We start from the raw sequence: 12,802 nt of genomic DNA, 5'->3' as shown, positions 1-12,802 counted from the left end.
TCCAGGTTTGAAATGTGAATGGTATTTATTGGACCTTTAGACCCCACAAATAAATTTCAAAAACAAAATCTCCAAAACAGCAGCGTATGTGTTTATTATAGCATGAGAGAAATTGTTTCATGCACGTTTTATATTGCCAATTCACTCGTTATTTGGAGCCGATTGATTATTTAGTTCTTGAGTTATTTGTGTTAAAGCGCTGCTTTAACACAAATTGTTTGACAGTCACTGTAGAAACTATCTAAAAAAATTAGCTGTTTAAGCCCACGATAGATTTTTTTGAAAACTAGTATCTGGTGACTGGCTGAGTATTGATGAGAATTTAAAAAATGAAGAGATTAATAAATCAAATGCAGCTAGATATGATTTATTTATGTAGTATTCTGTATTTGAAAAGTTGAATTGCATTAAAAATTGCAGTAAAGTCAGAGCTTAAACTTCACAGGTCACAGTCGGTACTAACATGAATGATCTTTAATGCTTATAAGGAGATCTGAATTTCTGTGCTTTGTGTGATTTAGTATTCATTCATTTAGTATTCATTTTTTGGGATTTGAACGCATTCATGCAAATCGATGAGTCATAAAGCATTTGTCAGTCTTTCAATATGTGTCTGCTTGTATATCTTGAGTACATTCATATGAATTAAGTTTCCCACCTTTTAAGCGAGATTCATGTATTTGGTCCACAGGCACCAGCGTGTACATTTCACGAGCTCAGCTAATGAACTGTCACGTCAGTGCAGGGACCAGGCACAAAGTCCTTCTGAGGAGGCTGCTGGCTGCTTTCTTCGATAGGTAAGTCTGAGAAACATTAAAGATGTCTTCCATAATAGTGAAAGTGTAAGGCCTCTAACTTTCCTATTTCTGTTTGACACACAGGAGCACTCTGGCCAACAGTTGTGGAACTGGCATCCGTTCCTCCACCAATGACCCCAGCCGTAAGCCGCTGGACAGCCGAGTGTTGCACGCTGTCAAGTGTAAGTTCCTGATCTTTCATTACTCAGAGCACCTCATTTGCCTACCTATGAAGGCATGTTACAGAAAGTATGATAACTATAACGATAAAGTTTAACATTAATTTAAATAAACGTTACATACCCCCCCCCCCCCAATTGAGATATGAACACATTTTTACGTTGAAACCTGATAACCAAAAATTACTCGATCAGTCACAAACTTGCTCATTTGATAAGTAACAGGAATAGTGCAGAACTTTAAATATTTCTGAAGCAATTTTCCATAAAATTTGTTTTAAATTTTTCAAAATCCAACAAGTAAGTTTGTTTTCAGGTTTAAATTCGACTTTGAATAACAGATTTTCAGTGTGACCCTACTGAACCCCACTACGTGTGAACAGAGTTGGCACATCACCCACCGTCATTGTGGAATTTTTATCAGGATGTGATGCAAAACGGTCATGCTAATGATTTGTCAAAGTTGTCGGCTTTCACTGACTTGTGCAGTTTAATTCTCACACTTTGTTATTATTTATAGCTCCTAAAACAAGCTACATTACAGTTAAAAATGATTACCTCGGAATGTCGATCAGTAATGCGGGTGCGAGGTGCTTTATCTTTTCTCACGTGCCAGTGATTACCCCATAGGTTGCCGACCCCTGAACTAGTCTGACCAACTAGCAGTTACTTAGGGCTAATCAATCTTACTTTTTGGATTCAAATTAGACCAATCTACCTTTTTATGTAACTGACTTAAAAAAAAGTTTGACCAATCTTGAAGAAAAAAATTAGATGACTAAGTTGTAAGACTAGTTTTAGCAGTTTATGTAACCAGCAACAGTACGTTTTGTTAACTGTTCATCATGTCTTATGCCCAACTTATACTTCTGCGTCGAACTCACGCCGTAGCTACGTCGTAGGCTGTGTGTAGCGCACATACCCTTCGGCGTACCCTGATGTGCACCTCTCCAAAAATGTAACAACGCGTCAATTCTATGCGGACGCAAGCGCTGTGATTGGTCTGCTTGAACCCCTCCCTCGGGTTTCATATGCTCCCTCTGCATGTGTAATTGCGCGTCAACGCGGACAACGGTGCAGAAGTAGCCTACAGCGTAGAGGCTCCGGCGTAGGTCTGACGCAGAAGTATAAATATATTTTGGCTTTGTTTAAAATATTGTGAGATCAGTATTGTGTATTGAACCGAATCACGATACCACTAGAACGTTATCATCTATGGGTGTGGATGCTGATATAATTGTCGTTTTGGTTATTCTTGGTGTGAACGTGCCTTTAGAAATGACTCCCCCCCCCCCCCCCCCGTGTGTCTACAGTTTACTGCCAGAACTTCGCCACCAGCTTTAAAGAGAGCGAGATGAACGCCATTGCGGCGGACATGTGCACTAACGCTCGGCGCGTGGTGAGGAAGAGCTGGATCCCCAAGCTGAAGCTACTGATGGCGGAGGGCGACGCCTATGCCAATTTCCTTCCTGACAGCATCAAGATGGAAGCGGACGGCCTCAGCGGCGAGCCTACCTTTGAGACCGCTAGCCTGGAGGGCGGCGCTTCGGTGGAGACCGGAGGATCCTCGGGCGAGTCTCTGCAGGGTGTGAGCGGAGACAACGGCACTTTGTTTCAGTGAGCGACCTGGCGAGGAAAGCCCTGCCCCATCCCCTCTGCCGCCCCACCTCCTTCCTGCCTCCCACCCCGCTGCGTGACTCTGGGCTCTGCTGCTTTTGCCTGGGATGGGAAAGGGAGAGTCGGGTAGGAGATTGGAGGAGATAGCACGGTCTAGTGTCGGGAGGAACACGGGGGGTTTATACCAGGGGCGCTATTTTCTTTTCAATCATTTTTGTTTTTGCTGAATAACCCTCTTTTGCACAGAAGATCCCCTTTGCCTCCATGCTCGGCAAGTAAATCTAGTCACCGATGCTATAGGAATACATAATTAGGACCAGGAAAAGTTATTGCGATGGGAGGCCCGATGTTCCCTGATCTCACTCTACTGAATTTGAATGTATTAGTTTGTAGCTACCTGGCTATGTCAGACTAGCCGATTGTATTTGGCCCAGGAGAGAGACAGGAAAAATGCTTGTCATAAGATCTAAAGGAACAGCAGATGGAGAAAGTAGTGAGGGAGGAGAGGAGAAGTAGGTGGCATATTCTGTCTCTCGTTCTGTCTAAAATGGAAAGAATCTGATATCCTCCTCTCCTTCCATTCCTCCCAAAATATATGTGGGATCTTAGTCTGCCACGTTCTTTGTTTGTTATGTTGCCATTTTCTCCTTTCCCCTTCTACTTGTTCCACTGTGTGTGATTTATATGAATTCAGAGTTGATGAAAGATGATTAAGGACTGTAAAGGATAAAAATATATTTATCTGCTCACACCTTTTGAGCTTGAGAGAGAGGGATTGTTTTAAAATCTCTATTTTTGTTTTATTTTATTTTTCCCCTCAAGAGACACCTTTTTTTGGGTTTTAAATGGAAATAGTGAGAATAATGAGGAATATTTTTGCATAAGGATTGTCTTACATTTCAAAGAATGGTGCTTGGCTTGTATCTGGATTACCATCGTTTCCGTAGCAGAATTCGATTGGCCGCTTTGACCAGTGACGCAATTAATACAGTAATTTCAACCCCACTGACTTTCAGTGTTTGCACAACAACAGTTGAAGCATTCTTTAAAATATCTTTGTTTGTGTTCCGTACAGTTTAAGAACAACATGAGGGTGAGTAAATGATGACAGAATTGGATAAACTATCCCCTGAAAAGAAAATAAAAATTGTGTAGGACATATAAACTAAGTGTTTTTAGCGTGTAAACCTTTTAGCTTTCTTCCCCCATTGTGGCACACAAACATGCTTTTGCAGCCCAGGGGGAAAGGAGGTTGTGCTTCTTATTGTTAGTCACTTTACTGTCTTAAGGTTTTGGCCTGACTTTGTGTGTGTGTTTGGGAGTGGAGGAGGGTTTACATTGCCTGTGTCCCAGGAGAGGAGGAGCAGAGTGATTAAGTCTCTTCATGTTGCCCATGTCCCTGTTTGGGCAGCTGTGTGTGCATGTGTGCGTGCGTGTGTGTCTGTGCTCGCTTAGGCAAGCATGTGTGTGTCCGCACAAGTCACCATCTGTATACATTCCTTGCACATAGTTGGCACTGTGTATTTGCATGTGGGTGATGTGTTGATTCTGGGATTTAGGGTGTTTGTTTCTGTGTTTATTCATCGGATGCTTCACGTACGGATGCTTCTTCGGCTGTCTGAAGGTGTGCCGTAACCCGTGAACTTTTGCATAATCCAGATTTCCATCAGAATTTGAATGGGATTGCATGTGATGTCTTAATGTGCACTCAGGCATGGGTTTTATATGCACATGCCTCACAAAAACAGAAATACGATACTTTAGGCGATTGTAATATTTCATGCCCGAATTGGTAGGCCGCGCGTGTTTGTGTAAGTGATGTTTTTTTTGTGTGCATCTGATCTCCTGGGACACATACATTAGCCGCCCCCTTTTTGAAGAAATGGAACTCTTTGCACCTTTTCGTAGACTGAACTAGAGCCTTTTGCACCTTTTTGTAGAGGAGAGTGGTGGATTGTGCACCTTTTTTTGTAGAGCGTAACCGATGGTTTTTGGACTAAACTTCGTGGATGTGTATGTGTCGGTATCTGGCCCATAACAGGATGCACCCCTGTGTCTGCGGCCAGCCATGTTGAATACTGATGTAAATATCGAAGAGACTGTTGAACAGATTTTGACCACGTTTTTAACAGGTCGTTCGTCTTTTTAATTGATGGCTTACATTAGGTCTTTCACCCCTCTTGTTTTAGCTCAGTTTTTTTTTTTCTCTCTTTTATTTGCATCATCAAGTCTGGCTTACCTGCTGTTACTTTGTATATCTGGAAATTGTAGTTTTCTTGTTTTGTTTTCAGGCTTTAGAGTCGTAGCAAATAAAGTGAACTCCTGGCAAGTTTACGTCTTAAATGCAGTCTGGTTCTGGTCTGACCGGTGACCTATTTCTTTTTCTTTTCTTTTGGACCAGAAGACAATAATGCCTCTAGTGTAGAAATGTATAACATCCTGCGAAATCAACATCTGGGAATGTGCATGCGTTCATTTCGTTCTCTGTTTCATTTCTCCATTCTTTTAGCAGACCACGTGTACTGTATTTACTTTTCAACTACTACTAATTCAAGGTGAAAGAGTTGACTTGCCAAGTTTTTTAAGGATACAATATAGAGTTGTTTGACTGATGATAGAGTACCGAGTATTTTTTCATTTCTTTTTATCGACTAAAGTGCTGGGAGGGTGGGGGCACGGTGAGGGATGAACTGGTGCTATGTGTGCTATTCTTTAGATGTTAAAGGCCTGCTGGGTCACTGGTGCCTTTTCAGGAGGACTGCGGGAGACGGACTGCGTGTGTATCTGGGTAGGGCATGGAGTGGCGGCGCTCCTCTCTCTCCTCTCGCCGGCTATGACTGTGCCAGTGTTTATGCGTCCTCCATTTTGATGGCACAGATCACATATGCTGCATGCGTCGCTGGAGAGGAACCGCTGTGTCCATGCGCCACCTGCTGTGTGTTTCTGCGGCTTAAATTTACTACTTACAGTCAACACCAGGGGGTGTCATAACTGAGAAAGATGACTTTTAGTGGCCACAAAAGATGGCTTTTCTCCTTCTGGGAAGTTGAAGGTGATGTGTGTAATCTTTTTTTCAATGTTAAAATGCTAAAAGTAAGCCATTCGATGGTTGATTTTTCCCGAAAGGTGTAACACTGTGGCGCTATCAAAAAGTTGCTCTGTTTGTTTGAGCATCACAACCAGCCCGAAAGAGGCTGAAATCATTATTTTTGTGAATTAGTTTCAAGTTACACACTTCACCTTTAAATGATTATTTTTATTTCGGAAAAACGTATGTCTCGCCTGGTATGAAAGGTTTCTTAAGGCAAGTATATAGTGGGAATGAAGGGACCAGTGTTAATCAAAAAAGGCCAGGATGTCCATATCACGTTGCCTATCTGTCTGCTCATGTGCCCGAGTAAAGCACCTTTTTCTGGGGTTGGCGTTCATAGACGTGCTCCCCGGCACCTTGCAATTCAGTCTGACTGTGTCACGGAGCACAGAGCAGTTAGATGGCAGACGCCTGTGAGGGTGGGGAAAGAGTGTGAGAGTTTAACTGCCCATATGTCTTGTCATTCTTCCTTGTAACACAGTTTGTTGGGGTATTGTGCATTGTAGATCATTGTGAATTTGTAACCTGGTGGATCGCTGACAGCTTGCAAGAGAGAGTATGGAGCGGTGTATTAAAAATGGAACTCTTTAATAAGTAGTGACTGTCTCTCCTCTCTGCAAAGGCAGAAACCGGACCCGTCTGTTTTGAAGCAACGGACTCGCTGCATTTTGCAGGTTTTCCTTTAGCTTGCAGTTTTTTTTGTTTTTTTCGTCCGTCTAAGCCTTTTTACCCAGAATGCAGCATTGCTATTCCACTCTAAATAACAGATATACCACATAAAGATACTCTCACCTCTTTCTCTGCGTGTTGCGTTCTCTTCCAGCACACCCCAACACTCTGCTTTCAGTCTTTTCCCTGAAATGAGATGGATTATAACCCAAATTTGCAAATGTTTTGGTAAAGTAACGTGTGACAGCTCGACAAATTGATGTCCGGACGTGGTATCACGAATTACAGAGAAATACAGACAGGATGGGTGATGACATCAGCTCGCTTGAACACTCAAAACAACAAACAGGTTGTGAACTTTTTTTTACGATGCAGTGTCTCACTTTCTATGACTACATCCCTATACAAATCTATATACTGTATATTACATAGAAGCACTAATGAAGTTTGATTGTTAGTCGTGCACTCTCAGCATGAGTTGTAACCCATACCCAGCTGTGCTCATGCACTGACCCTGTAACGCCAGTGCTCATCCACTCCATTCTGTCTGTGTTCAAAGTGCCAATAACTTTGTGAATCCCTAACTGTGACCCAATATTATCAAAAGTAATTGCACATTAACTACTGTAAAAAATGAGTAAGAGAAAAGTCAAAGGATACAGCTGAATATCTTAATAAAAGTTTGTAACAAAGATTTTTGTGTCTTTGGCGCCTTATTTTATTTATTCAAAAGAAAGAAAGAAAAATCCTACCCATTGGCAGATCTCTTTTCCAGTTTTAAACAAAAACTTTTTTTTCTTATTCTTAAAGAAACCAAGACCTAATATATTATCTTAATATATTTGCTTCACAAATACATGAAAAGTATAAGTGTTTTAATTATATACTAAAAGTAATCTTGCGGCCCCTCTGGAACTCTGGTGAGGCCACCTGGTTGAAAACCACTGTTGATATGTACATAGTAGTATGTTTAATATGCAATCTAATTGCAGGAGTGAATACACCTTGGCTAAACATGGAGGTCTTCACTGAAAGCAGCCAATTCTACATGCGAATTCAAGCTAATAATTTAAGTTTCGGGGGAAGGGGGGGGGGGGACCTTTTGATTGTCTTTAAGGCACACAACTTTTATAGGTTTACTTTAGCCAACCACACTTATATTAAGTGGAATACTTTAGTGGATGTATAGATTTCAATTAAGTCTTACTTCGAAATAACTTTATGTACTATTTTCTTCTATCAGGCTATACAATATTGTCATGTAGAAGGTTAATTAATGCCTAAACTGTAGCTTGACCTGATCACAGAGAAATACTTGGAGTTTGTGCAACCTTTTTTAACACAACCTGATCATGTGTGCAACCCAGAGTTTGAGAGTGCACTTTAACATTTCATTATTATTATTATTATTATTGTTATCCCATTAACTAGATCAACTGCCTCTTGGATAGCTAAAAAATATTTGAGCAGGTTTTACCATGTATGAATAACTAATAGCATATCTCGTCTCACGTGTGTCACCTCTGTAATTTTACAGTTCCTCCGTCCAAAAACCAATTTGAATGTGGACTGAATTTAGAAAATTAACATTTGGTTTAACAACATCCGTGGATCTAACGTTTGATAAAATGGTGCTGTTATACGTTTTACGCGAAAACAGCTGGATCCACCCGTAAATGGGCAGAGGAAGCTTGACGCGCGCGTGTCGTGTGAGGTTATTGGCTATGACGAAATCTCTTGAAGCAAATAAGGCAACAGGAAGTAGCCTGAACGAGCCCACGCATCATGGGTTTTCCATAGAGCCGACCGACAAGCGGAAGTTCCTTTTATGGGCATAAGAGAATGAGGAAGCTAACAATATCCATGGGAATAAAAGTAGCCTATCTATTAACCCAGGCTAGAAAAATGGCACAGACTTCTTATGCGTTTGTCATTGTATTGTGTTGTATTGTCGAGTAATTATATAATATAATATATCATTTTAGTTAAAAATGCAATTATTTTAAATAAAATACAGGCTACAATAAAACAATCAGAAGGTGATTCATCGACGTTTACTTTTTTCTTTTTTTTTTAAAAGGTCATTGATAGTCTAGAGGTATTGATGATTAATTTAGTACTTGGCTGTCAAAGAAATCTTCCGACTGATTACATCAGACGCAGAATGATACACGTTCTGACTTATTTCCTCAAACAGAGCCGCAGTTCATGGGAGGAGCCCGAGTGTCAATCACAAGCGAACACGTCACCAAAACTATATAAAGCGCGCGGTCTCAACGCTGAGGTTTACTTCGGTGAATGAAACGACAGTGAAAGTGAACTGAGCTCAGAGGAAATTGCCTAAACATTGTTTGTATATTTGAAAAGAGGATAGAAGTTACTTAAGTAAGAACGATGGATGTCACAACAGAGGCCAAGCAGATTATGGTCCATGCGTTGAGCAAAATCTACAGCTCGCGCACCCAGCGTGGTGGACTCCGACTCCACCGGAGCCTGTTGCTGACGCTCGTCATGAAATCTGCAAGGGACATATACCACTCTGCTCGACTGACAAGCGAGAAAATGGGCCAATCCGACACACTCAGTGTCACAGAGAACACATCGCAAACAGAAGAGCCCATTGACACAACGAGCTCCACGACAACACCTCTGCGCGCGATAGCGACACAGTCCAACGAGGATGAGCAAAGGTCCGGACTCGAGGGTCATGCACATGTACACAACCCCGCAGGACTCACGGTGGACAAAGAAAACTGCAACCCAACCAGACCGGACCGTCACTCCAGAAAGCGACGGAGCAAAACAGCCACAGACCCTGACTTCCTACCGTGCAAAAAAGCCAAACTGGAGTTTGTGGAGGCCAGAGGAATTCTTCAGAATAATTCCGCCAACTGTTGTAGAGCGCTAGACTCACTGTCACTTGTACCTATGCCAAGAACAATTGTGACATTCTGAAAAGACAAACCGCAATGGCACAACACAAGTGAACTTTGCGCACTACAGAGGGAAGCGTATTATGTGACGCATAACTGCTGTGATATTGAGGGCAATTGACTAACGTGGAGAAGTCAGTGGGTGATTACTCACAGTGGAACAATGTGACAGCTCATCGGAGAGCGGGTTGTTTTTGGGAAAAGGTGTGATGGTTCTTGTTCAAATTGTCGCGTTTCTCTGATTCAGGAATCAGGACATGACGCGGCGGCATCATGACTTCTACAAGAAGTGTCACTGAGAGAACTTCCACGGACATTCACATTAACTTTATCTATTTATTTATTGGCCATCTGGTTATACCAGACTGTATTTGTCTATGGTGCTGTCAGGATTGTCCAGTTATGACACTGACTGGGATTTCTGTGGTCTCCTTGCTGGAACACCCACATTAAGCTGTGTTTTGGAACATTGTATCTGGTTTCTTGCTGGTCCAAGCAGTAACCAGTTGAAACATTGTAGCCAGGGATTTTCCAGCAGGTCAACATGACATAAGCTAGGCTACTACAAACAGACATTTGTGATGTTCTGATCTATCTACCTCAGTTTTGTACAATAAAAGATTCTCTGACATATACTTTTTGTGTGACGCATTATCTTGAGACCTGTTTATCCAGGAAATGATCTGACGGAGTCAGCTAGGCTTGTATGTAGTTGCGTGCGCTCTGCTGAAAGTATTCCGCGGTCACGTGACCGGAGGTGCGGATGGCTCGCGGGCAGGAGCTGTATGTTCGCGGAAGGCAGGAAGCGGTGAGCAGCACATCAGGCCGGATAATCGCTGCTGTCGTCTCTTTTCACACTCCCACTTCTTTTCAACCCCCATAACCGGCTCAGGATATGGGGAACAAAAGACGAGAAGCTGTAAAACGTTTAAGTCGTCTACTGATAATTAATGGCCCATTAGCAAGTGTTGTTAAACCCAAACTTAACACTTCTTTTTATTAGTCATTGTCCTTATTCTGAATTCTATACTTAAAGTCTACGTTAAAGCTATACTAGCTGGTTGAACACATACATTCACACATACCTACTGCATCACATTCACAATGCTAGCCTACTATCCAAACTGCAATATGTGCGAACAAGACCTTTCCAAGGAATACTTTTCGGCGGCAGTCTGTTAAAGGTCTTTTGGCGCCTTTATCAGCCTACAGTTAACCAACTCACAAATCGCCTATTATTTCTATATAATTTATATCTAACAGAGTAATAATGAGCATTTTTGCAACAGCGCTCGAGCGACATTGTTGCTGTGGTACCGTCGCACGATTTCTATTGGTTTTTAGCACTCGCCGACTTGTTGAAACGTTATACTTATACACTTATTTGAATCAATGTAATAAAATAGTAGTTTATAACAGATAGTCTACACTTAAATAATGTATTTGTATCAAAACCTGATTCACTTTGTGGCCATGTTATATTAACAAACACGGAATTAAATTATATGTGTAATTATATGTGTAATAGATAGGCTAAATAGGTGTAAAATATAGATAAATCTTCATGTGAGCCATGTGTATATTTGTTGACCCAGCAAAATCATACCCCATGTTGGATCATGATCATGGGGTAAAGGGAGCAGGAAGTGGGGCAGGCGCGAGAGAGGAATGTGCTAGTGAGCGGAAGGAGGTATTAATAGACTAGAGGAAGGACAGCACCCTTCACACATCCGCACATCTGGCCGACATACAGCAGACAGCCGGGGGAGGGGGAGCTGCTGAATGCCTGTGTGGCCCATCGATTGTCCTGCTAATGGAACGAGCCTCCCCTCCCTTCCCTCTCGAGTCTGAAACCTGATCCTCCAGTATCTGAAATCTCACAGGAATGCACTGTTAGCTCCCACAATCTCCTGACCAAACGACTTTACAACACTCGGATCAGCAGAACTACATATAGCCTACACAAAGACATGTAGAATCAGAAAAGGACAGAACAAGGATAAAAACAAAAGGAACAAGCTAATAATGTAGCCACATGCCACCCAAATGAGATACTGCAGACTCATAGGTGGAGGGTGAATCATCTGTAAGGCTAGATGTGAAAAACACATTGAAATATTATCTCATGAAATAGGTTGTTGATAGGCAACACGTAACTATCACAGCATAAACGCTCTTGTTATTAAAGTGGTTATGTTCGCAAACCACTATAATTTGAACAGGCAAACCTGATAGCACAAGTACATCCAGAGATGGGCATACACATGGAAATGTATTTAAAATAAAAATACTGTGTGGAAAAAAAAATCTAGGCCTATTTAAATACAAATACAAAATACTGTGTGGAAAAAAATGTATTTAAATACAAATACAGTATTTTGTATTTTGAAAATACACAAATGTGAAATTGGCCATCCAGTGGAGGTATATGTTCACAGTGAATCAAGAAACTAGGCCTATTGACTTTTAATTCCTAACCTCATCTCTGCCCTCTCTGTCATTCTTTCTTTCTGGCAATTACAAATACACTTATGCAAAATAGCAGCCATTTATATAGCCTACTTATTTCTGACTAGCTTACAATGTAGTCTACTTGTGGTGAACACTATTTAAAAAATTCATACTGTATGTAAAACTGTGGGAACCTTTTCTGCTATCTAGCAAAGAATATGGATGGGCGATATGACCCAAAATCTCAATTTTACTTCACAGTAACAATATATGGTTTCACAATTCTCAATATCAGTTTTGAAACCACAAAAACTGAATTTCAAACTCTTTTGAGCTTTTTTTTTTCTTCTTTTTTTTTCCACAGGTAGTCCAATGCTTTTTAAGTAATTTTATATTTATTTTATGTCAAGTTTATTTGTTTCTATAAGTTTATCATAATTAGAAAGTTTATCTAAAATTAGAATTAGCCTAATTTAGATTCATTTGACACTATTTACCCCTTTATTATTATTATTATTATTATTATTTTTATGAACAATTAAACTAAAAGCTGAAGAATTTTGTGGTGTATCATTCATCAGTGCTTCTTTTTCCACTCCAAAGTTCCAATAATTCCTAAACAGTGTTGGGAGTAACGCGTTACAAAAGTAATGCATTACAGTAAATTACTTTTTGCTGTAACGCAGTAGTGTAAGGCATTACTAATCAATTTTAAGTAATATTTTACTCGGTATATGTGTGCGTTACTTGCGTTACAACACACTTTTAGCCCAAAATTTAATTGTTCAAAAAAAAAAAAAAACGGGGGAAAAAAACAGCTAGACCGCAAGACATTAGCGAATGAAACATGCAAGTAAGTTATTACCTGTTCGTGGTCAGTCAATAGCCGCGTGTGGTGTCCAAGTTTGTAAATAAAGACTAAATGACAGCTTCTGATATATTTGTATGGCGATTTATTTCATTCATCTCCCTCTTGCTGGTGTACCTTTGTATTGTGTGACAGTCCAGTAAAGGCGTGTTTAGGGCAGGTTTAACAGGAGTGCCGCGAGGCACGATTTCGGTCTC

At 40.9% G+C, this 12,802-nt stretch overlaps 2 protein-coding genes across 6 annotated transcripts in view; both read left to right on the top strand.

The window, feature by feature from the left end:
* Positions 1–12,802, top strand: part of nacc1a (nucleus accumbens associated 1, BEN and BTB (POZ) domain containing a) — a 30,276-nt gene that overhangs the window by 8,854 nt on the left and 8,620 nt on the right. For 4 of the 5 annotated variants that reach the window (XM_081383738.1, XM_081383737.1, XM_081383736.1 and 1 more), the window contains exons 4-6: positions 692–797; positions 882–979; positions 2,290–6,518. In XM_081383738.1, the coding sequence (XP_081239864.1) occupies positions 692–797; positions 882–979; positions 2,290–2,597 (512 nt within the window). In that variant the 3' untranslated portion in view covers positions 2,598–6,518. Of the gene's footprint in view, positions 1–691; positions 798–881; positions 980–2,289; positions 6,519–12,802 lie in introns of those variants that run through there. The other variant, XM_081383740.1, reaches the window with a different exon arrangement.
* ier2a (immediate early response 2a) lies at positions 8,639–9,919 on the top strand. The gene has a single exon (XM_081360056.1). It carries the CDS (start codon positions 8,748–8,750, stop codon positions 9,306–9,308), a length of 561 nt encoding a protein of 186 aa, XP_081216182.1. The 5' UTR covers positions 8,639–8,747; the 3' UTR covers positions 9,309–9,919.

The sequence above is a fragment of the Scardinius erythrophthalmus genome (genome assembly GCF_964197995.2).
Source record: "Scardinius erythrophthalmus genome assembly, chromosome: 1".
NCBI lineage: Eukaryota > Metazoa > Chordata > Actinopteri > Cypriniformes > Leuciscidae > Scardinius > Scardinius erythrophthalmus.
Note: the sequence above shows the minus strand (reverse complement) of the source record. Positions and strands in the feature narration are given on the sequence as shown.